The 26,448-nt window shown below is 29.7% G+C and overlaps 1 protein-coding gene across 1 annotated transcript; it reads left to right on the plus strand.

Annotated features, from left to right (window-relative positions):
• Positions 1 to 227: 227 nt before the first annotated feature.
• On the plus strand, positions 228 to 3,088 carry LOC118067136 (uncharacterized; the record flags this gene model as incomplete). The annotated part of the gene is made up of 7 exons (XM_035083721.1): positions 228 to 669; positions 737 to 884; positions 966 to 1,171; positions 1,317 to 1,513; positions 1,610 to 1,772; positions 1,845 to 1,984; positions 2,132 to 3,088. Coding segments are annotated over 7 exons (1,632 nt in total), but the record flags the coding sequence as incomplete, so codon positions are not given.
• Positions 3,089 to 26,448: the final 23,360 nt, after the last annotated feature.

Here is a 26,448-nt window from a genome sequence, read left to right on the forward strand (position 1 = left end):
GATATTTGTGTATAAATGTGTGTGTTAAGTTTGTAACAATGGATGAGTTTGTTAAACAACTTTTAAAAAAGTGGAATCTAGAAAATTTAATTGATCATTTCAACAGTAAGTAAAAAAACCTATTTCAACAATAGTATTCTTTATTCAAATTTAAAATATGAAAAATTGATTTATTTATATAATTAGTGTTCAGAGGAATTAATAGTTTCACTCAAAAAATTTTTTAGGTTAAACTCAATTCTCTATATAATTTATATTCATTCTCAAATTTTGTTACTTTTACAGTCAATATAGTTGATAAAGAAGTTTTTACTAATTTAACTGATGCCCTTATTGTTGAACTCATTCCACAAATTGGATTAAGATATAAATTCTTAAAAGAATATAACAATTTTATGTCGAAATATAATAAATCGTGTTTTATTATTAATAACGAAAGTATTCATATAATTGAAAACAATAATAATGTAAATCATGATGATAGTTTAGAAGAGTCAAATCTTTTGCTTGAATCAACTATCAGCGGTCTTAATGAAGTTTTTATTTCAAATCTCAATTCTATTTCTAATGAAAAAACAATCTCTCCAATTCCAAAAAAAAAAACTGCACCAACTTCAAATCTTCCAACATCGAAAATTCCTATTATGCCTCTGTCTTCAACATCATCCAGTAAGATTTCCAGTTCTTCCTTTCAAATGTATTTATTTACTTTTTTCTGTGTCAATGAATATTTTAGGAAACTCTCAAAATGAAATTAAACCTATATTAAAATGTTTTCGTGGAAGGCTTATTCTAGCAGAATTTAATCTTAAGAACACAATAAACCGACGGTTACTCACTAGTGTAATCATTGAATCAGAATTAGAAAACAGTAAAAAATTCAAGTACGTAGCTATTGATGGAATATTTTAAATTATGTTTTGGGAAGTTGAAAATTAACTTTCTTTATAATTGTTTTCAATTAGGATTACAGCTGAGAGATTTAAAAAGTTGACAAAAGATCTAGTAGAATTATTTCCTGATGAAGAAGAAGACTTATATTATACACCCTGGACAAAAGGCACAAATGGTCCTATTGGTGCTAGAGGACTTCTGTATGATAAATATATCAATCTGAGAAGAACTTTATTTGAATTAGAAATCCTTACTTCTGATTCTAATATAGATCAACGTAAATATTTTTTAAATTCGAATAACTTACACTATTCAATATTTTTGTTTTTTAAAAATGATGAAATTAGCTTTTTTTTAATTTTATTCATTCAATAATTGTTTACTATTCTAATATCTCTATTGATTATTTTTTTAAATTATAGATGAAATAAGCAATACAAACGATATTTTACCGTTGAGTGATTCATTATTATGGCTTAAAAATCATATAGAACCATTTAGTGAAGTGCTTTTAAAATGGCAAGAAAGTTTTAAAGAAAGATTGGCTTATCATACAGAACGAATTGATATGTATTTTAATACATTCAATGTATTGAAGACACCATCTGCTTATTTATTGGTAAATTTCATAGTTAATTCCTCTGAATAAAAGTATTATAATATATTGATGCATGTATTAAATACAAAGGTTTGCAAATGAAATTTTCTGTTACAGTTTGAATCAGATTTTAAACAAATTCATAAAGAGGCAGTTGATAAATTAATTCTAAAATGGCCATCGGTTGCAAAAAAAATTATTAATATTAGTAAGAAACGAAAAGATTATCAAGTATCGCAATACCTCAAGACTAATAATATATTATTGGCGAACGATTCAGGTAACTTCATTTGTCTTAACGACTTAAATATTAACGTTAATTGTAATTTTCATGACTATATTTTCTATAAAGATCTTGGTAATATTGAGATTATTGCCCTTGAATTACTTCCATTACTATTGGGTACAATAAACAAGAAATCTAAAAAATCAGGAAAACATTGGAGACCAAATATAACTGACATTAAGCAATCATTTCTTTTTCATGCAGAGGTAAATAAATTTTTATGAATTTCAACTCCTTCAAAAACGAAGTGTTTCAGAATTTTTTGAATTAAAAAATATTACAATCTCTGTTGTAATTTTTTTAACATTGCAATTCAAGTTTCAGTTTCAATTTTATTGTTTTTTTTTCTACAGACTATTGATGAACTACAACCATATATAGAAAGCAAAATTAGGATTTACAAGCAGCATAAATTGACTCTTCAGCCTTTTGTAGTCATCATTGGACTATTAGATAACATCGAAAGTTCGTTTGTAGTAATAAATGATCAGCGATATGTTTTACCTACCCCCTTAAAAGCAATAGACACATGTTTTAAAATCATACACGCATTGAATGCAACTTACTCAGTAGAGTGTGAACACGTTTGGGAATTTCTAGAAAAATACATTTATGAAGTTACAAAAAAAACTTCATCATTTACATGTGTCAATCGTCTTATAAGTGATTTAAATAGATATAAAAATTAAATGTTAAAAGACTATAAATTATAATTTATCACATTCATTTTTACATATTCAAAATGAATATGACATTTGATGATTTTTCTATTAATTTAGAAACATTTTTGGGTAAATTCTGGTTATCATTGTATAACAACTCAATGATACCACGAAACTGTGTTCAGTTCATCGTTGAAGAATTGACAAAATTTATTAGAAAACTTTACGTTCCATATATAATAAAACAAATTCAATATTATTTAATAAATAAATGTGAACAAGTTGTCATTAATGATATTCCACGTATACTTAATTCTGCTATTAGTTGTTTTGAAATATTTTCAACTGAGCATAGAAGATTAAAATATTTTTATGACAAAGGATTTCTTGTATTACCTATTCAATATAAAATTGGTTCAAGAATTGTAGAATCTAAACGCAATGGAATTATTGTTTCAGAACCAAAGGATGTGTTTGGACAATATATTCCTTTAAAAAATACATTAAAATCGATTTTTAGTATACCTGAACTATACGATAAAACTAAAAAGTACGTTGAGCATTTGAAAAATGAACCAGAAATTTTATCTAATTTTATACAAGGTGATCTTTGGCGTTCTAAGACTAAAAATCATGGAACTAAATTCTTTTTACCACTTTTTTATTTTTTCGATGATTTGGAGGTCGGTAATGCTTTAGGAAGTCATGCAGGAAACAACAAATGAGGTGTTGTATATATGTCTATTCCATGTCTTCCAAAGCAGTATGCTTCACGATTAAGTAGTATTTTTCTTGTTTGTTTATTCTATTCTAATGACCGAAAAGAATTTGGCAATAGAGCAATATTTGCAAAATTAATTGAAGAATTAAATGATCTGAAAAAAAATGGTATAACAATATCTATTAAAAATGAAAATATTAAGATATATTTTGAATGTGGAGCTATTATTGGTGACAACTTGGGATTGCATTCAATATTCGGTTTTGTAGAATGCTTCAGTGCAAACTATTGCTGTAGAATATGCGAAATTCCTTATCTTGAAATGAATAATCAAACTACTGAAAATGTAAGGATTTTGCGTAGTCCAGAAAAATATGAAAAGAGTCTAAAAATAAACAATTATTCACTGACAGGTATTAAAGAAAAATGTATTTTTAATGAAATAGATGATTTCCATGTTTGCATAAATCAGACTGTTGATATTATGCACGATGTGTTGGAAGGCACTGCAAATTATACAATGGTCATTGTTTTAAATCACTTAATTTTTGTTGAGAATCGATTTTCTTTAGACACTCTAAATTCTAGAATCGATACATTCAATTATGGTAAACTAGAACTTTCAAATATGCCTCCATTTATATCAGCCGATCATATACAAATTAAAATGTCTGCTGCAGAAATGCTCTTTTTTGTACGTTATTTTGGATTAATGGTTGGTGAATTTGTAGAAGAGGATAACTGTGTTTGGCAATTATATCTGAAATTAAGACAAATAGTTGATATAATAACATCACCTAGAGTGTTGAGAAGTCATGTTGTATTGTTTAAAACATTGATTGAAGAGTTTTTAAGTTTGTATTTAAAATTTGCTTCTCATCTACAATTTAAATTTCATATAAAACTTCACTATCCTGCAATTATGTTGAAATGTGGACCACTAATGCATTTATGGTCTATGAGATTTGAGTCTAAAAATCATGAATTAAAATCTACCGCAAATATATCCGGATCAATGAAAAATATATTATTAACTTTGACTTTAAGGCATCAATTAAAAATGTGTTTTACAAATTATAATCCTTGTATTATTCAAAAATACATTAATGGTCCAATTATACCTAATTATAACATTGATAATCATATAAAATCTGTATTTGGTACTAATTCCAATGTCAAAGCTCTAAAATGGATAGAAATTATGGGTCAAAGATTTGAAAAAGATTCTATTATAGTTGTAGACTTAAGTCAGGAAGGACCAGAATTTGGAATCATAGTAAACGTTCTGCAAATTAATGGAAAATTTTACTTCTGTATCAATCATTATACAACACTCGGGTTTAACAGTCATTATCATGCGTATAAAGTAATGAAAAGTTTCAAAAATTGTACTAAGAACAAGTTAGTAAATATTTCTTCATTAGGAAATATAATAAAATGTTTGTTAATAAATAAAAATGGCTCATTGATGATTACAACTAGGTATTCATTATAATATTTTCATGTAATGAAATTTGTATTGTCAATGGAATTTTCTATTTTGAAATAAAATTCATGACCAGTAAATTGTTAAAGTGTTGTAAACTGTTTTCCTCAGTTTTCTTAATGACTCGTAATTACAATTATTTGATGATAATTCAAAACATTACTCATTATCTTTTCTGGTTAGTAAAATGCTATAGTTATGTTTGTAAAAAATTTGATGTCAAACTAACATAAAACTGTGGTAAAAAATACTGCAAAATATTATTGTAAATTCTACGGCAAATGCTATTGTAGATTTAACATCATTTAACCAGAATAAAATTAACTGCATTTTTTTTAACTATACTTTTGATATAAAAATTACACCTACGCATGTAGATTTTACATCACTTTTTTTTCCGTGTATATTTTTGAATAATTATTATTGTTAAATTCTATGCACGCGCGTGACACTTGAAAGATATACGCTCGAGTATTTTATATCTATGCGCTGTCACGAGGCCTTCATAAAAAAATACATATACGTATTCCGTGGACTTACCAACGAATACACTCGTTGCGCTTGGCTTGTCGCCGTTGATTTGAAGTAAGGGAGAATCTCATTTAATGGGCGGATACGGGTGTCATGCTTATGTACGTCAGTGTACGAAAAATTAGAACAAAATTATCGGGTGGGAATGATGTTAATGGCAATGGCTCGAATATACATAAATTTGTCAAATAAAGTCCTCACAAGTAACGATAATATTCTCCTTCCTGTATCAAGATGCACAAAATAATAGGTTTTACAATAACATGTTGTCTTTTATATTCATTCAATGATGTAATTTAAATGGTTTTTTATAGTAACTTTATTAAAGCACTCGTTTTTTTGACAATTAGCATTTGAGTGATTTAATTTATTTGGAATGATTGAAATAATTCTCAACAATTGAAGCTTTTTAACAAAGTAAAAAATAGATTTTTGGTGTTTTATTGAGTTTATAGTTTATTGACAGTATTCATTTGTACAATAAATTTATTTATTATTATATTAAATAAAAATTTTATACAGATTTAAAAATAAATTTATTTATATTAACACTTTAAAGAAAGAAAATATTTAAAAAATATTTTTTTTCGTCTAAATAATTATTAGGCTTTTTTTATTAAGAGTATTTGATTTAGAATTACATGAAAACAAAGAATGACCGGTAAACAGGAAGCAAATGATTACATACAAGAACATTAACATATCTATGCAGTGAATAATTATATAGAGACATATATAATGTTTTTAGAAATAAAATATTAAAATAGTTTATTTTATGTTTAAATAAATTTTACTGAATTCAAGGACCATGTTCTGATATTGTAGCATATATTCAAATGCTTATCTTCATGTTTCAATAATTTATATATTTATATATAAATAATATATTTTTCTCACAAGATGATTCGAATTGTCATCCAACATTACTCATCAATAAAAAGCTTCATGAAAGAATTTATGTTTAGATACCCGAGTGAAATTTAAATCAAACCCATCATTTTTATTATTAATAAGAAAGCCCGTCAAAAATGTTCATAGCACTACCTCAGCAAAATTTTAATTTCCATCTATTATAATCCTCAATAATAAAAGAACCTCCTTAATACTCAACAACAGATGGGAATGAGCCAACGTTTGAAATAATTCGACAACGTGACTATTAACGTTGTTTTTTTAATCATTTACAGTAGAGTAATATACAATTGATGAATAATAATATCCTACATGAATGCACGGACTCGTCGATCAGAGCTTAAGTAACGCGAGGAGTTTTAACGATTCAACACGCGATACTTGTTCCCACGCACCAATACCGCACGCGGAACACTACTCTGCGATATCGCTCTGACGTGTCAACTACGTGATCATACTCTAATGCTTCCTCAGAGGGGACTTACACATCCAAATTACCATTCTGAATGTCATCATAACTTTTCTTCCAACTTACTCTCGACCTGAATACCGATAAACTCCAATATACCAACCACGTTTACATATATAATTCATTTCTTTCTTTTTTTTAACTTGAAACGAACTAGAATATAAATTGAAAATATGAGACGTTAAATCATTCATAATTGAGCCCTTAATTGAGCTGGATAACTCTGAAATTTTTAATTCAAATTCGTACTTGTAACTTGCACAATATGTTGAATTTTTTGTAACTTTGATTATTTATTAACAATATTTAAGTTTAATTAACCTCAATTATTTAAAAATATTATTATTACAATATTTATTTCCAATTAAAATAAATGAGTTTCTTAATACGACGATGGTTATTAATTAAACTAATTAAAATTAATGAATAGTTAATAAAAATATTCAAATTCAATTTTGTATAATGATCTCTATAAAAACTGTAAATTACGTTTACGAAGTTTGGAGTTTCAGTGGCTTTGAAAATTTAATTACACAAAATATTCAATTGAAGTTACACAGAAATGTATAGCAATCAATCGTTTAATTAATTAAATACCTTAATAACCTGATTGACGAGCAATTCAATTGAACCAATCAACATATGCTAGCAATTATGTAAATAACATCAGCAAAAAATGATGATCAATTAATGTCAAAAGTAATGCAGAGATGTGGTACAATTTTAAATTGAATTAATTTGTTTAAAAATTTCGATTTTTTCAGTTTATTTTTTAGCAACAAACTACCTATATACTATTAACATCCATCATCATTATAATGATTTTTATCAACTTAAAGAAAAAAGTGTTAAAATGTAATTTTATCTAATGAATAATTATTAATGATATTTATCTATATATTTATCTCAGGTAAAAATAGTGATGATTATTATTAACTATATTTATGAGATAAAATTAATTATAATGGAATTAAGATCAATTCTTATTGAGTATTTAAAATGAAGAAGAAAAAAAAACTACTAAAAAATAAATATTTACGGTTTTACAGTGGCATACACTGATTATCGCTAACTTATTTTTCAAGAATATCACCGACTTCTTGCAACTTTACAAAAATAATTGAACAGAGACAATGATTAACAACTAATATTGTGAACATACTATTGGCATTTATATATTAACAATTAATGTGAGTTAATAATTTTAAAAAATAATAAACTAATACAAGATATAAACGATTGAGGTAAGAATTAAATAATTATAAAAGTTGAAAAAAAAAAAGTTTGGGATAAGAAGTAAGAAAAGTGAAGAAAGTAGCAGGTGGTTGTATAGAAGACGATTCAAAAGCGAAGCCGGACCACCAAGGTCGTTGAACAAGTATCGCGGTGTCAATTAATGAGCAGAAAGAGGGGTAAAGTGGTCGCTGCAGTGAGACAACTTCTGGTCTTCGGACTGCACACAACGAGAGAGCGAGAAACAAGGAGGACCTGTCGGTCTACGGGTTACGGTTTTGTCGCTTGATTCTCGGTAGTCAGCCATAATAAATACATAATATGCACATAAAGGCCAGCCGGCGCGATCGAAATGATCAAGCAAAGTCCTGGCAAAGACTCGACTCAGTGGGTGGCTTGATCTTCTCTTGAATTATGTCGCTCGCGATCTTCTCAATAGCACGAGAGGCCTCAGCCGATCCTTCTTTGACTCTTCGAGACTTGATAATTGATCCAAGTGATTAAAAAGTTATTGTATACGTTAATTAAACCATTTTCAATCTAACATTTGTAATTTTTTTTTATCCAACTATACACGTAAACTTGTTTCGTTTACTCATTAATTAATCATCTTATATTTTTCATCTTAATAAAAAAAATATTACAAATTGATTCTTAACTCATCAATCCTCCTTTCCTATTAAACATAAATAAAAGATGATTGTTACTAATGCTTCATTTAAATCATTTGACTTTTTTATAAACTTTTTCAATCATTTCCTTCTCAAGTTTACAGAATAGATGAAAATTCTTTTACTACTTCAGTAAGAAAAATATTTATCATATCTAACAAGACTATAAATTTGTATTAAAGATGAATAAATTATTTGCAAATAATTTCAATATTCTTATTTTAATGAAAGTTAGGTTTATTTAGTACTATAAAAACTATTTAATAGCACAGAATGATTAATACTCTGATATTAACTATCCATAAAATAGAGATAAATGAATAAAATGATGTTTATAAACATGTTCTGGATAATTACCAAGGTATTTTATGAAAAATCAGGTAATAAAGGAGCCAAGTGTGGCATTGTGATAGTTTAGAAGTGGAGAAAAAAAGATAAGGCGATGATATAATTTCACGTGGACAATTTTAAAATCTTTGTTGGACGTTATTTAATGTTTTTCACAAGATTATATTTGTCGACAGAGTGCATTCTCGTGCAGTTCAAGTTTTTTCTCTAAAACATCGAAGAGACCACCGGCAAGATGAAGCTGTCTACTCTGAAATACTTGTTTATAGTTTCCAGCTCTTATGGACTTTAATGATAGCGAGAAAGACATGAAGAATTCTTTTCACCCCGTTATCAAGAACGCGGAAAAAATTTTGGTTACAAAATACCCTTGCATTATGAGTACAAATCTGATCTGAAATAAAATACTTTTAAATTTAATGTTTACGGTGTATCTGAGTTTTAATGAATTTTTTTTTTTTTATATTCATTAAAGAAATTTCTTTAAATGAAATAAAATTCACTAACTTGAAACAAGAAAATTATGCAATTAATAACTTGCAAATTGGCAGAGTAATAAATAGAAAATTTATTACTCTGTTATTAATTTATTTATTAATGTTTGAAACATCATATCAACAATAATATTGTGTTATGAAGACAAAAGATGTATTGAATTTTGAAATAGAATTTTTATAACTAATGTTCAACAATCGTTTATTAAAAATATTTCATTTTAGAGCAATTAAATTATCCAAAAACTTGGATTGTTGATAGATAAAAAAAAAGATACTATTTATTATTAACTTTTTTAATGATTTTTATTACAACTCTGATTTGTCACCAATGCATCCACAATATATAGGGTAATTTTTACCCTACAGCTTTTTCCATAAACAATGACAAAAACTTTTAATCCCGAGCTTGCAAAATTTACCTAGGCGTTTTCTTGTTTAATCAGAGGCAAGACAAGAGAGTGCCAGATAAAAAATAATGAGCCGGAAAAGGATCGGCTTATCTGCATTTTTTGCATGCTTCATCACGAATCGATTGGCTGTCTACTTGTTTGCAGCTGGTGTAGGTGGATGGTTGATGCAGAGGGGAATTGCGTCTGAGTGTCGATGAGTAAAGAGAGTTCGAGGCCACAGCTGGACTTTGAAAGAGTTGAAGAATCAAGGAATAAAGTGTGTGCTCAGACGAAGAAAAGAATCAACAGTCCGCTATATAAGACTTTTTACGTTTCCAATGTCAGTAATTTACAGTCACGTCGGTCATTCAGCCTTACATGGTTGATGCTCGACCATCGGTGGCTTCACGATACGTCAAATTAGCTCATATATCATGACTTCTTTTCTTCACCATCGATTTATGTCCATTCGCATAATATAAATTATTAAATAACTCCACTGATCTTGCTTAAAATAAATATTTATATGCATTTACATGTGAAGTATTTTACGCGGCTTTTTACGCCCTTTAAGATTATTAAACTTGATATAATAAAAAAGTATCACTGAGTTCCATCAGTGAAGGGGTGAGCGTAAGCTCGTTTCCTTGAATTTTAATAAAAATCATAATTAATTCCATTTATTTACTGCTTAACTTTTTATTGCAAAAGTTATTTATTGGTAGTGATAAATTTTTACAAAACAGCAGGTGACTGGATAAATTCGGTTTTCAAAATTTTCATTTTAAGCAATGAAAAATATTTTCGACATTGTTATTTTAACGAAAATCTTATTGTACCATCACTAGAATATTTATTGAAAATATTGCATTTATATTATAAATCATTTTTTTATAAGTATAAAATAAAATAATTATTTTAGAATAAATAATCATCAAAGTAATACATAGCTAGAGAATAAAATTTATTAAACGAGAAATCTGTTTTTAAGTTAGTAAAATAAATTTTCCTGCAAAAAGTATTCTATGCAGCAATTAATGTAAATTGTTTTGGATGTAAAAAGTTGATAAAATTACCATAAATATCTCGACTTAGTATCCTATTTTAAAAGTTCGATAGTTAATCATTTTTATCGCAAGTTTGTCTGCAATTCATTAAATTATAATGTAGTCTGTTGTATACTTATACACATTGAGTAGATTTTTATGAATGATCTATTATAAAGTAATGCAAAGATGGCACGTGACAAGGAGAAAACATCAACCCCCTGCTTCGTCATGTCCGCGTCGACCCCCCACGAGCACATCCTAGTTTCTCCCCTCAAATGACTGTGACAAGTCTCATGGCCGTGTAGACTTCAACGTTACTTGTCTCATTTTACTTTACAAGGGGATTTAAAAATCGAGGAAAGCTTTGACAGCTATTGCGCGCTCAAGATTCTCTACCCCAAGACTATTCAACATTCGCCCATAGTGTTGGAAGCCATCGGCGAGCGAATTAAATGTAAAATATACAATCAATAAGCTAGACGCGTCTGTCGTTTCCTCACCTCATCCTCATCTCCACAGGACTTTGACTTGCAATGTGATATGTCATTAATTAAAATCCGTACGAAGAATTTTTTGCTTCGATACCTGTTTAAAAATTTGTTTACTGAGAGAATAGTAAAACTATTAAGAGGTAAATTAACAAAGATAGATACAACAAGAAAAAAAGTGAAAGTTGAAAGAGTAGAATGGATTACGATAAATTGTGAAAAATGATTAAACCTTTATTGATGTAGTTAATCATTGTTTTCATCAATCAACTGTAAAACTGCGGGTCTTAATTCAATTACCTTTACGTGTTGTGAATATTAAAATAATAATAACAATGAAATTTTTATTGCGAATAAAGAGAATGAATATTTATTACTCATTTTCAGATGCTTTTGAAAATTCATTTTGTTGAAATTGTTTATAAAAGTTTATAATTGTGAATTATTCTAACTGTTTTTTATTTTAATAATATAATAATAAAAAATTATTTAAATAAAAGACTAAAAGAATCAGTAATATCTTGATAGCTTCATTAATATAGGGATCAGGAATTATCTTTTTTATGAATTTACATGATCATATATTATCAAGTATTTTTTTTAAAGTGATATCAATGTTCATTGAAACATTGAAAAAAATAAAAAAATAAATTGTATCACAAAATATTTCCTGTTGAATTTAATTCATTATTTATATCCTTTGTTATTTTATTATTGAATAAAAATAATAACCAACACATGCAGTAACAGTTTGTGATGTGGACATCGACAATAAACTTCGACTCTAATTCCACCACTACAAAATGTCATTTACTATTTTTCCACGTCGAAAATAAAAGCCATAAAAATGTATGAGCTGTTGGTGAAATTAGTGATATAAAATCAGTACACAATTAATATGCTTTTCCGTTCGTATCTCCGTCATTTTACACGAAACGACATGATGAACGACACTAAGCATAAATTTCACGAAATAGCGAACGAAGTGAATGCAAACTACTGACTTGAACACATTTATGCATGTTTAATTCTTCCACAATGATTGTCAAGTATGTTATATCGCCTTTCCGGTCATTAGATCCAGACCTTGATAATTTTCTATCGAGATATTACTACTGTTAATTATAATAATAATAGAAAACTGCAGAATGTCATGTAAATTCAATCGAATTACCATATGAACATTCATTCCCATCCGGCGTATGGAGCTCCGGAAGAGGAAATACCGCTCGATTGATTCGTTTATGTAACAAAATAAATATATATTATGTCATGCTTATGAAGATAAATACATGCTTATAGGAGGCTATTTTATTGCCGTAACATTTATCTTAAGCGAGGAGAACTTTTGGCTCTTGTCCCCTGCTGAGTTACGACCCCCTTTAAGCACCTGTATAGCTGTTAGCTACCATAGCTTATATACAAATTACTAAACATCCTAACCGCACCCGTTCTTGCGTTTTCTTTCATCTCTTCTTCCACTTCTTCTCCAAACTCGACTGGCTCCAGTCTAAAAAAAATACGCTACCGTCTATGGTCTTGTCTGCATAATTCATCTGAGATGTCAGCCAAGTGATGGGTTCGTCTTTCATTAAATGCTAATTTCAATTATTAACTGACAAAGTGCTGAATCCTGGGTTTTAAACTTGACGTGGACATTACACTCGATTAAGGAGGATTTATTGAAAAAGATTAGCACTTATCGATTTGAATTAAATTGACGTTAAAAATTATGTGAGATAACCATTTCATATCAATTACATCTGATGGATAATAAGTCATAATTTAGACACGCATAATATTTTTTCTCCTCAAGTGATGATCCTTCATTTACATTCGATAAAAGCTACTAGTTTTTTATCATCGTATTTTTTCATTGCTATTACATTTGATGTTTCAATGACTAATTAGTTTCAGTAATGGAAATGAAGTGATTTACAAATGGAATTTTTCATTAAATGAATTTTTTTGAAATTTAATTAAATATAAAGAATTGAAAAAAAATTATTTAAACAATTTAAATTGTAATGGAAACATTATGTATTTGATTTTTTAAATGATGAAATAAATTTAAACAATAATTAAATATTAATGATTTTCTTATCTCTTTCATTACAGCCAACTTGGCCAGCTTTGGCCTTTTAATGTAACTTTGGACCGAGCTTTAATAATTAATTTATGTAAATGATCATGAATAGTAGTATGTAAAATAAAGTATTTGTAATAAAAAATAAAAAGAACGAAGATAAAGTCAATTAAAATTTTTTTTCCATAAAATAAAAAATTTTAGTTTAATTTATAGTAGAAAAAAACAAAGAGTTATAATTTAGATCAAAAATTATATAATTTATTAAAAATAAAAATTTTAAATTTTTGTGTTTTTATGAAACAGAAAGTATTAGCTCTTAAACAGTTTTGATACTTAATATTTTAATCATTAAATGCTGGGCAACGTTTCTACAAATAATATTTGCAAAATCATTATTGAAATATATTTCTATAGAATAAATATATCACTTCAATTCCGGTAGCAAAAGAAAATAGGTCACATAAGAAAAAATGTTAAAATAATCTCCTTATTAATGGGCCATTAAAAAGTAGTCTGAGATTTATGAAAGGACAATATTATGAGAGAGTTTGCAAATCCCAAATTCTTTGTTATTATAACGATCACATAACTTCCTTAGAAATATATAGAGACGCCGCCTAGGGTCCTGAGGATAGTAAAAGGGTAAAGATGTCGATGGTTCACATATAAGTTTTCGAGACCACACATCTTGATTCAAAATTCCAGAAGCTATGTTTCTATGATGGATCGAAGCCGACGATGAAAAAGATAAAAATTACTTCCGAGAAGAGCTCCAGGAGAGATTTCTCGCTTTAGAATTTAGTAATGCATCAGTAATCAAAGTAATATTTGAAATGATGTTCACCCTTTGAAATTGGCAATGTGACAATTTCTCGGTGCATTAATACCGTAAAGAAGGGTAGAGTGGTGCGTACATATTTTATAAGGATTTTCGCATATAATTTAACGGCACGTTAGAAACGAGATTTAAATACAACAGCTGGATAAATAACTGGATGTTAGTGTGATAGTGAGTGAGAAAAAGAAGGGGAACTCGGTCAAATCTGTGCTCGCTAGACCCCCCTGGGAGAGAAAAAGAAGATATAGCTTAGACCCGCGTCATGGGGACACTGTGAAGACTTCGAAATCAGTGTTTGCTCAGCGTGCGTTACATGTGTCTACATGGTATGGTAGAGAAACTGTTTGACGACTTCTTTTTCATTCATTTTAAATTATTTTAGAATAATGTCATTGAATTATTGATTTTTTACAGGAAAAAATTGTTTGCCAGCAATTACATGTTTTTTTTTTAATCATTTGAAAGATTTATTGGATTGTTATAAGAACTTTAATTTATTCTACTACACTTATGGAATTTTCTAGTGAACAACATATTTTTTTTCTTCTTTATTAATAATATAAGTGAATTAAATTTTTCTTGGTAATGATGTTTATGAATAAATACAGTTATTGCGACTGATGCGTTTTTTTTTAAATAAAAATAACGAACATTTGTATACAAAGATTCTTTTGTATAATATTTAGGGGATCTGGAATGAGATAAGGTATGTGTAAAATTCCAAGAAAAATAGTAAAGTCTACTTTTTTGCATACATGTTGCGAATTCATGGATTCATAAACCTAATATCCTCCATTACTTATCTTCATTTTTTATCCAATAAATCCATCTATCAAATTTCAAATAAAAATTATTATTAAACAAGTTTTTTCTCCTATAGATATTTTTTTTACTTTTCATTATTGTTACAATCTCGTTAAAATTTAAAAAAGCTATTGCAGGATCCCTTTGTTTCCTAAAGTACTCTTCATTAAAACTAAATACAGGTAGAGTAAGAAGATTCTAATCTGAGTGAAATTTACAATTACTAGCTATTGTATTTAATAGTTAGTTTCATATAATACATGTTTAGAGAAAATAAAATTCTTTTTGCTGATATTTCATATTTACGTAGCTAATTATTCACAGTGTGACCTTGGACATCGTTTGATTTATATCTTTATAAATGACGTCATTTTAACGACCCCATAGCACCCCTTGTGTGTACAAAAGATTCATCGTCATATTATCCCAAGTATAGCGTATATAAATGACCGAAATTGGAACTTGTTGTGTTTGTCATCGCGGGAATATTCAATTGATTTATGAGAATGAAACGATAGGACTTTTAAAATCCAGGGGGAAAACAATGTCATTTGCTTTATTACAAACTTTAGCTGATCATTGTTGATTTGATGACAATATCGAAAAATATTTTGATCCCACATTTTTTATGATAATAAGGATGGCTATTTAGTCTGTATATTTAGCTAGAAATTTTCTCACAATATTTCTGATTTAATCATAATTTATTTAATTTATGTTGGAGGTGGTTAGATTCATTTGATAATAATAGACTTTGTGTAATAGTTTTGAAGTGTTTTAAATTTTTTTATTAATTTAGTTGGCAACTAGACAAATATTATCATTAGGCTCTGATTAGTAATAGAGTTGGCAGCATGTCAGGCTGGCATCCTACAGGTTCGTGGATTAAAGCCACGTTCTGTTCAATGTGGAGTTTTTTGCAGAAAAAAATAAAATTATCATTTAATATTCTTTTTAAAGCCTTCAATTAGAAAAATAAAATTGATAATCATTTTTATGATAATTAGAACTCTTGAGAAACAGAAAAACAGCTATATTAATATAATACTACTTTAAAACTTCAATTTTAATTATTATGTTTTTGCAATTAATATTATCATTTTACTTTTTGAAGTCACATAAACAGCGATATGGAAATAAATACTATCCAAATCTATTTTAAAATAAAATAAAAAGTTCATTCATCAAAATAAATTCTAATATTTTCATTTAGAAGTGAATAAAAAGCATTAAATTATAATTGAATCAATTTAGAAAGTTACTTCAAGTGTAACTCGACCCTATAATTTTCTATAAAATATTAAAAATATGCAGATAAGCTGACAGTCTGTCTAAGATTATATTCAAGCTATTATCTGATCATAATCAAGCACGAATTAATCGAGTAGGCACAATTTGATACTGGCTTAAGTCGAGGGATAGGGTATGGCTAGACAAGATGGCAGGGTTAAAATCGACAACGACAAGGGTCGCGAGTTGGTGCGTATAACTGGAATGACATAATTGAATAATATAACGCCCAGACACCCTTGGTGAAGTCTCTAGCATTGTCAAGTATAGAACCAAGTACTACCAAATTCGTTCTAACTGAATATCACGGAGCTCAGGAGGGTAGTGTGGCGGTTGGAAGACTAGTGTGAAACTCGTCGTATTGAGGACTCGCGGGACCTCTCGTCACGCATATTTCATTATGCGAGTTGGCAGCCTTGCCACCAACCACTGTTCTTCTTCCATTTTTACTATTACTGATCTGTTGGTACTTTATCGAGTCTTGTATACATCCAAACAGGAGTAAAAAATTTAATTAAACGTTCTTTATTGTCAAAAAGATATACTTCTTGCCTCAAGTGTGTTATGTGTGTTGAAATGGAGACTGGATGTATTCTGTGATACTTTTCTGCGAGTATCCTCTCTTGCATACATCGTTTTCAGTGTGTAAAAAGCCCTCTTTCTTATACGACCTTCCGATTCAATATAATACCCAGTAATTCTCCAGGGGGAAAACGATTCTCCACGGATATCGTTAGATACGATATAGATCCGAACGAAGAAGGGTTCCCTTTTTCGTCCACCCGCCTATTGCATTCACTTTCTAGGTAGTATCACCCTCTCTATAAAATAACGCGCGAATACGTTTTGACAATTCCATTGTGATTATTTCATCGTACGTTCCACCAGCTGGTGCCTGTCTGATGAACCACATCGTCAACTTGTATTCCTACCAATTGATTCAGGGGTATATAAGCGGTTAAGTTGATACTGTTAAACAATAAATTTTCTGGTTATATTAACCTCATTAAAGAAATTCTTAATACTTCATATTTTTTTCTCTTTACTTTACTTCTTTTATGTTTTTAATTCAAAGCTTTTGTCACATCACCTAAAAACTTAGTCTGAAAATTGGTTATAAACATCAGAATATTTTATGTTATTTAACAACTCTTACGTAGCAACAATTTGCAATTAAATAAAACATCAGTTTAAGACTAAGACTTGTGACAGTAAGACGTCTTTTATTTTCATTTATTTATTTATTCAAGACTGTTGTTAAAGTTTAATTATATAATTGTTTTAATAAACTTAAGATCTCAGAACTTATCTTTTAGATAGCTGCATTGTTATTAAAATTCTGTAAATTATTTTACATCATAAGTTTTTTTTAAATTAATTATAAAATTATAAATATGATTTCAATATTTAAATATTAATTGATCGCTTTGACACAATGGGCACATTCGAAATCTTTTTACTATTTATTTTTTAAAGAAAAATATACAATAGTACGTTTTCATTTACAATGTAAAATAATATTTTGTTCGAAAATTATTGCTGGACAAAATTGAAAAAGAAAATAAATCAATTAAATACATAAATATTTTTATACTTCAAAATTTCTGTTAAGGGTAAATAAGTCCATTAACTAATACCTCATGGATGAATCCATTAATCATAAGTCCAAACAGTGACAGTGATAAAGAGGAATTTTAGTGCTCCCATCTCGAAAAAATTAAAACAGGTTAACATTGGACACTCGACGAATTTCTTGTTAGGGAAAGCGTTTTTATCATTATTATAAGGGTGCGGCGCTACCCTAAATATTAACAGAGAGAGCCTTGGGGTCAATCGTCCTCCCCCTTTAGCTCTAAGCTAAAACAGAAAATTCTCTACTTCTTCGTTTCAATTGCATATTCCTTTGCGGGCCAGTGATTGCCCTTTCATATAAAACTACTGCGTATGCTGTCACTTGGGCCATCGTATACACTTCTCTGGACACCGGATCGATAATCAAGTGGAACAGATTTGTATCGTCAGGGGACACGTCTACACACTTGTTCATTCTCGTCAGCTAATAACTGGGACGATTTACATTATAATACAGCACCACTTGAACCAGATGTACCAATCATATACAATACTCTTTCTATTGAAGATCATGTGTTGGAGTGACATTGTTTTGCAGTTACATTTCAGCTCACTTTCCCCATTGAAAATCGACAATGAATTATTTATCTTCATTAGCATTTTTATGTTTTAACATTTTATTTTTTTTTATCAAGTAATTGAAACGTTTTAATGTGAACAGTAGGCAGGTTAAAACACAAGGCATGTAAATTATGTTAAAGTTCCCATATTTTCTAAAACTTTTGTTTAAAAACTTCTTTTATTGATCTTTTCTCATTCAGGCATATTAATTTTGCCGATTGAATAACAAAGTAGTGAAGTAGAAAATTATTTGGGACTTTGAATTCTTATGACTTTTGAAAAAATAGCCCTGCAATGGTAAACTTAAAATCGATAAAAGATAAAAAAAGTTCATCTTTCTACAAAACATTAAAATCCTCAAAAAGTTATTTTTTATTATCATCAATACTAAATATTTCAAGCTACAATGCTTGATATCAAAATCATTTATACTAATAAATAAATAAAAATAATCAATTATCTAAAATCATTTGTTTCCTTAGTAAATAATTTATATTTTAACACTCAATATAAAATGACTATATTCTGGTATATATTTTGAGTTGAATAATGTTTTAAAATGACTCAATATATCCTGAAAATATCACCAATAATAACATAACACCAGGGAAGCTTTTAAACATTAAATACTGTATTTAAAAAAAGGGAAAAATAATGATATTTGAAATTACATTTATCTTTGATTTCTAGAATTATAAAGTTTGATCGGATGCGAGTCATATATTTTCGACAATAGCCATCACCCACGATCGAAGCAAGCCATTATACTTAACCCTCAATGCTCTGGTCAGTTTGTCCATCTGCTGACCAAGCTTGTCACTGCATCCCACTGGTCGCATCATCTACATCCATTGTCAATCCACTGCAGTATTCCATTTCGATATTACTTCCACTAGACAATAAATATATATCTCGATATTGTCTGGCTATAAGAATATAAATCATTCCTCCAAACTTCATTCTTATTCCCAGGAATTTATATAATGCGTTATACAGAAGAGGAATATCCTAGAGTGTAGATAATAAAATTTAAGTATAACATATAAGTGGAATTGAGGATAAGAATAAAGAAGAATAAATTATACAATAAAACTCAAGTTGTTTCCACTGGCTGACTTGGAGTATTATAATGCTTGGTACGTTTCACACGTGTCCTAAGGTAAGTTTGCATGAGCTGAAGTAGATAGCAAGGTGAGGAGAAGATTGTTATCGCCTTAGCAAAACTTATATAAAAGCAGGAAGCTTGCGCCGGTTGAATGCAATGAAATAAAAATGACTAAGATAAAAACTATACGAAAAAGAGAAAAAAAATGAACATTAGTAGGTCGAAAGTGTGGTATTGCACGTGACGACTATGATCCAGCTGTCAGATTAGAGCAAGCATTTTATTCACAAGAGCAATCTTTAACGCTCGAAAGAGCTTCTTCCTCCTCCTCCCCTTTCGTAGTCTCTCTTAATTTTCGTTTCGCTTAGCTACGCATTCTCATTGAATGACACACGTAATTTCAAGCCAATTTTCCACACGCGACGCACTGAACTTATCATGATGTCAAATCTTTAATCATTACCCCAGATTTATCAATTCCAAACCAATCCATTCAGCACACATATTCTTGATGCAATCACGTTTATTTCTTCTTCTTCTTCTGGTTGGTTTTGATTGATACTAAGCTTGGCAACTTCACTTACAAGTGATCTGAGCATAATTGAAGGCATAGGTAAACTTTTCAAGACTGGAATATGCACTTTAATACTCAAGTATCGTTGAGGTAATTGTTGGCGTGATCAACTGACACGCAATCGCGATTCTTTCTGTCTTTCTCATGCATTTACACACTTGGCAGTTAGTCTCAGGATAGAGGATAGATAGACAGACAGACAGTGAGGCGGCGAACGCGTCAGTCGTCTGATTGACAAGCAGAAAGATTTACCTGCGATTATTATGATCGTCCGGCTGGTTGCTATGCCAAAATTGCCGATGGGTCAGTAAGAGGTCAGTGTTAATTATAGTGAGAAAGAATAAGACGGCCGCCATGGCAATGGATATCTATCGTTTATCGGATCAGCATCACCGGAGTCACGGCAATGGGCCTCACGACGGTTTAAATCAAGCCTCGACGTTAAAATAGCTCAACGTTTGAAAACATCCTATACACAACTGAGCAAAATACACGATTCAAACAAAGCCAATACCATTCAGTATTGTAACTACCTTCCACCCTACTCCTACCCTCCTTTAACTCCTTCATTCAAGTACTTCGTTTATTCCTGCCGGATGCACACCAATGTCGATACGAGTCTTCACTCACTGAAAGCATCAGATAAACTCAGATAAGCTATATATATGCATAGTATTAGGTTATTGCGAATACTTTGTAATTAATTTGATATTATTGGTTTTGGTTGGTAGATATTGTGTGAGTTTAATTGAAATTTTACGAGTTCACTCCTTTGAGATTGGTTGCATCAAGCATTACAACAATTTTCGACATATTTACATGAAGTAATGATAAAAAAATGGACTTGGATCAATAGATATTTCTATTAACATTCCTCTGATAATAATGTAATTGATTATTTTTCATGGAACTTAAGTATTGAGCTAAAAAGAAAACTATTGTTTCATACTTACATTTGAATATTCAAATTTTTGGTAATGTATGTGAAGATAGCATGGTAAATTGATGAACAGTTGCTGATAATAATAAGCAGTTACTGAATGAAAAGATCAATGCCATTTCTGTTAAAATATAATTTACAAAGTTTGAATATTCCTAATTATTTAATGAGTTATATAAAAATATAATTAATTTTGGATGATAAATATCCATTAGAATACGTTAATGGAATATCCAGCAGACTTTATAAACTGTAAATAGGCTTTCTAATAGACCATAGGAGATGGAATTGAATTTACAAACTTCGAGAGTAACATAGTTGAACGAAAAAAAAAAAAATGTAAACAAAATTTATAGTCATCAAAAGTAGATAATTGTGGAATAGAATTGTCTACAAATTAATTTTGTTTGTACTAATTATAATTGTACTGGTTAATGTTATATCCTGGAGATTGTCGAGTGGATTATTCGCGGAAATAGACGTTACGGTTTTCTGGATGGTGGGAACGTGACTCTCTGCATCGTTCCAGGCTAATTACGTCGACTACTAACGAGCAAATGGTGAAAATGTTGGATTTTATCATGAAAACATAGAAAATTTTCGACAAAATAAATATGCTAGAGATATCTACATTATGTGCATCATGCCAACATCAACAAATATTTTTATTATATCACATAATTTGAAGTATCATCAAGATAGAAACAAGAACATTAAATAAAAGTAACAGTTAAACTGACATACACACACCAAGTCCAAGTAGTTCCCCCAGACGAATAGATACGTATGCTAATGTAATGCAATACTCGTTATAATAATCTGCAAGCAGAATACGCTTCGTTGTGTATAGTAGCTTACTGTTGCTGGCCATAGTGTAACGACGACAGTGGTAGCAGTAGTGCTGGTGTGCTATCTCGAGTGTGGGATCACCACCAAAATGGGGGTGTGAGAAAGCTACGTAAGCCGGTTATCTAAATACCGTAAATAACAACATGCTGCCAGCCTTCAACTACTCCCTCCCACCCCACAAACCTCCCTATTCAAACGGACACAAACTCGCAACTCTCTTCCAACGCGAACAACACCCCCCTTAATCTCATTCCTCGGCTTATAGACGATATTTTTGTCTTCTCACTTATTTAATTCGTCATCTTTCTAACATTGTGTTTACATGACAACATGTCCGGGGTAAAGAATTATTATCATATCTTTTACTTCATCTTTACGATCGAGAGATAATAATTGTTTCAACAAGTCTTTTTTTGTAGTTAGTTAGTATCAGAACATGATAAAGGTTTTTTTTTCATTTACATTTCTTTAGAGACATTTCAAAAATGTGAGTATATTTTCAAATATTATATATTTAAAATATTTCGAATATATATAGTATATTTTTAATAAATAATGTTTTAATATTTTTTAAAATCGTATAATTGTTTAATTAATAAAGAATTATATTTCATTTTGTATTAACTATACAAGAATTTTAATTGAGTTTGAAGATTGAAATAAAAAAAATTTATTAACAATTTTTTAAAATGATTCTTCAGTTTAAATCACAATTGAATTTAAAAAAATATATTCAATCCTTTTTATTAATGAAAAACAATTAAAAATAAAGATTTTTTAACAAAGAATTTGAAAAGTCAAGCATCAATCGATCTTAAAGAAATTCTTCAGCATCTCATAATTAGTACGTTGCAATAAGCAATGACTTGGAGGCTTCAAAATTAGAGCACTCTACTTCCTGGAGAGAACAATCTCGTTTTAAAAGCTCTTATTAAGTTATTACTTATATTGACATATCACGTTGAGGACACTCCGCTGAATGCAACACCTCAAGCTTTGGCAGTTTGATCGATGCTTGGAAGGATGATACAGTTGGACGATGTAAACGCAGAGAGCGTGTACAAGAGAGTGTATCTGTCGCCAGGAGGAATGAATATGTCGTGACATGCAGCATTTCTCGCTCGCCCTAGCATGAAAATGCCAGCCGGTAAGCCACCCCTTTCAAGATTGATTGCAGTTGAGAGATAAAAATGTTATCGCCATCTCGTAAATAATCTTTAATCTTGCATCCCTTTCAGTATTCGTCCACTTGGTCTCAATATTCTCCAAGCTCTCTTTGCTTGATGTCAGTTGACAGCAGTGTAATAGCATTAACCTCACATTCAGATTGTGCCATTCGCGATCTCTTATCGCTAGATTATTTTATATAGATAAATGGATACGTCGTAATATTCTACTCAATCATTAAACTCGTACTCTTTCATTCTCTGAATATATAAATGTATATCTCGCATTCCCCTAATGTACTTAATACGGCTTAGCACGTGTTAAAAGTACTCGTGCATTATATATCCATCAACAAAGCAAACAATGTAAATATGAAACGAATAAGGAATATACACTTACGTTTTTCCCTATTTTATTTTTCCCTAATCGTATTTTCCCCAGGGATATATTTCTCTTTTAGTGTCATTTATTTTGTTTATTGATATTTACATGTCGCTTTTGTAAAAATTTGTGGATTATGTGTTATTTGTCTTCATTATTGTTAAAAATAGAGGATAATATTCCACACCAAACAACGTATTTATTTACAAAAATAATGAACAAATCGAACTTCTAAAAATTTATGTTTTATAAACTCTACATAAAATAAAGAAATTGCTTAAATTATTTTATAAATACCAAATATTTCTCACAAAGTATTTATTTGTAATTATTTAGGAATGGTTGAAAAAATATTTCTTACCTGAAAGACTCAAAAGAAAATATGAAAAAAAGATCTACTATTTTCTCTATTTATTCTTCTCTAATCGCATTTCCTTCGTGACATATTTCTCTTCTAGTTTCATTTATTTCATTTTAGCATCAGCGACGAATTATAGCACTGGAAAAAAATCAAGACTATTTTTTTGCTCGAAAGAAATGCCATACCGCCCTCTAAAGTCAAGAGACCCTTGCGATACCAAATGCGATAAATCCACTAAGACATGCTCAGACTGGTGGCAGTGTGATGTATGAGAATCTCACGTCGTATTGTCAACCTCCTTTTCTAATACACATGTAAAATGTCAAGATTTTTTTGTCATTTCATTTGAAAAATATTGTTGGAAAAAAATAAACTATTATTGAAGCTTTATAGAAAACTAAAGTTTAAGTCAATAAAGAGAATAAAAAAAGTAGGCAGAAAGGTTGTGTAAGAAGAAAGAGAATAAGGAGGAGGAGGAGGAAAAAAGGTCGATGTGATCGCAGAGGGATTAGAAAAAGAAATGGCCTCCCGCAGTAAATCTTCTTAGCGGGCAACCCCCTACCACCCTTTTGCAAGCCGATTCGGACGCGCGTGGGCCCGGAATACGAGACGATGAATTTTATTTTATAGTTTGCCGAGGGGAGCAAAGCAGCGGGACTGTTAAGGGTGGAATATGTTTCGTATCATCACAGAACGGAGGTTGGTTTGCAGCTTCTTCTCGTTCCTATATATATATATATATATACATACCCATAACACTCCTCGCTCTTCATCTGCCCTCCTCCGCCATTTTGAATAAATTCGCACCCGAGGAGAGTTATCTTCCAAACGTTTCGATTTCCCATTTAAAGGATCTTATAATACAATATATATACAAGCGAGAAAACGTGCGGGGGCGCGGCTCCAACTGAATATCGCGGGGTTGAGGTGACGAGAAATATTAGTTGGCTTTTTCCTTCTACCACCAGCCACACCTCCTTTCCTCTATATATCTTGGTAGGCATTCGATAAGATAATATTCTTTTTATGAAAACCGAAATGGCGGATAATTTTTTTTTTTTTTTTATTATTTCAACTTACTTTTAATGGTTTGATATAAGTTTCTTTTAGCTGCCTTACTTTAATGGCTCAATGTTTATGTCTTTTGGTGCATAAGAAAATTTTATTTTATAAGAAAAAAAATTATTGACAGTTTTAAGTACGTTTTTTTTACATTCAAAGTAAATTTAAACGATTTGAAAATGTATTTTGCACTTTTTATTGGACTTGCATTTACATTTTTATTGTTTTTGAACAATCGAAAATATCGTTTTTAGATAAATAAAATTCTTAAATGTGCTACAAATTTATTTTCCACTACAAAAAAAGCTTTTTATTGTTTAAACTGATATTTTTCTTTTAAATAAAATATTGATTATTTGCGAAAACATTAGATGAAAGTATGAAAATCTTATCTATTCAAATTCATCTGATGTGGAAATTGATCTCATTTCTTATTCTCAAAACGCCTGACACAAAATTTCAAGTGTCGATAAAGAATGTAAAATTTGGATAAAAAAGTGTTCTTAACACCTATGTATACCATTAAATTTTTTCTGCGTAGGGAGGTAGCAATTAACGTTAGCGAGTTGAATTTTATGACCATTTAAACATTCAAGTCTCGTCTGACTTAGGTAATATACAGGGACGAAACTGAAATTCGAGAGTGGGGTGTATAGTATTGGTAAGAAAGTGGTAGACTTTAGACTTCACCCTAAAAAACTAGTAGCGTATGCTTATTTTAATTGAAATAAGCGTTGTATCAGTTTTTTTTCTTTAACTGTCTTCTCACGTGCTTAGTTTCAATGTTCATATTTTTAAAAATTAAAAAAAATGAAAAATTTATTAAATTAATACTTTTTTTAACAACCCTTCCTAAATTCAATAATAATATTAATAATTTTATTTTGTTCCAACAATATTTCCTACCCATACTACGTTTTCGGAATAATTAAAAATTAATAACAAAATATTAATTATTGATAATTATTATTTTTTTTTTTGACAAAAATAAATATTCTTTTAAAAAGTAGAAAAAAAAAACTTTAAGAATAAAGAATAGCTATTATTTGACAATCCGAGCAAAATTGATTAGCTAATTGGTGAATGCTAGCCGGCAAACAATTGATGATTCAGGGAGCAGAATAAAGAAGAAAAAAATAAAAATAGATGAAGAGAAAGTCCCAGCGGTGGAGAGCCTTTGTAACTAAGTGAGAGAGTGACCTGTACTTTGTTCAAGGCGTGCACCAACGGGCAAGAATATATTGATAGTCGGCTCAAAACTCCATTAGGGTCGGCACAGAATTCTCTCGTAAATACGAAAATGCTATCCCATTATTTACTGGTTAATTGGATTAATGAGACTCGTTATTTCAAGAGAGCATTGCATCCTCGGAGGATAGCTCTACAACGACAGGACACTGTGGGGTCGCCTCTAAGGGGGTAGAAGACTTGCAGAACTATAGTGAAATAGGAGTGGTAAGACCGCGTGGACAAATACCACATCCAAGTGTCGTCCACACACCAACTTACACTCATTACTAACACAAACGAGTTCTCTACTTGCTTGCCTCAACTACAATCA

This window comes from Chelonus insularis, unplaced genomic scaffold, assembly GCF_013357705.1.
Source record: "Chelonus insularis isolate UGA/USDA-ARS -01 unplaced genomic scaffold, ASM1335770v1 contig_364_pilon, whole genome shotgun sequence".
Taxonomy (NCBI): domain Eukaryota; kingdom Metazoa; phylum Arthropoda; class Insecta; order Hymenoptera; family Braconidae; genus Chelonus; species Chelonus insularis.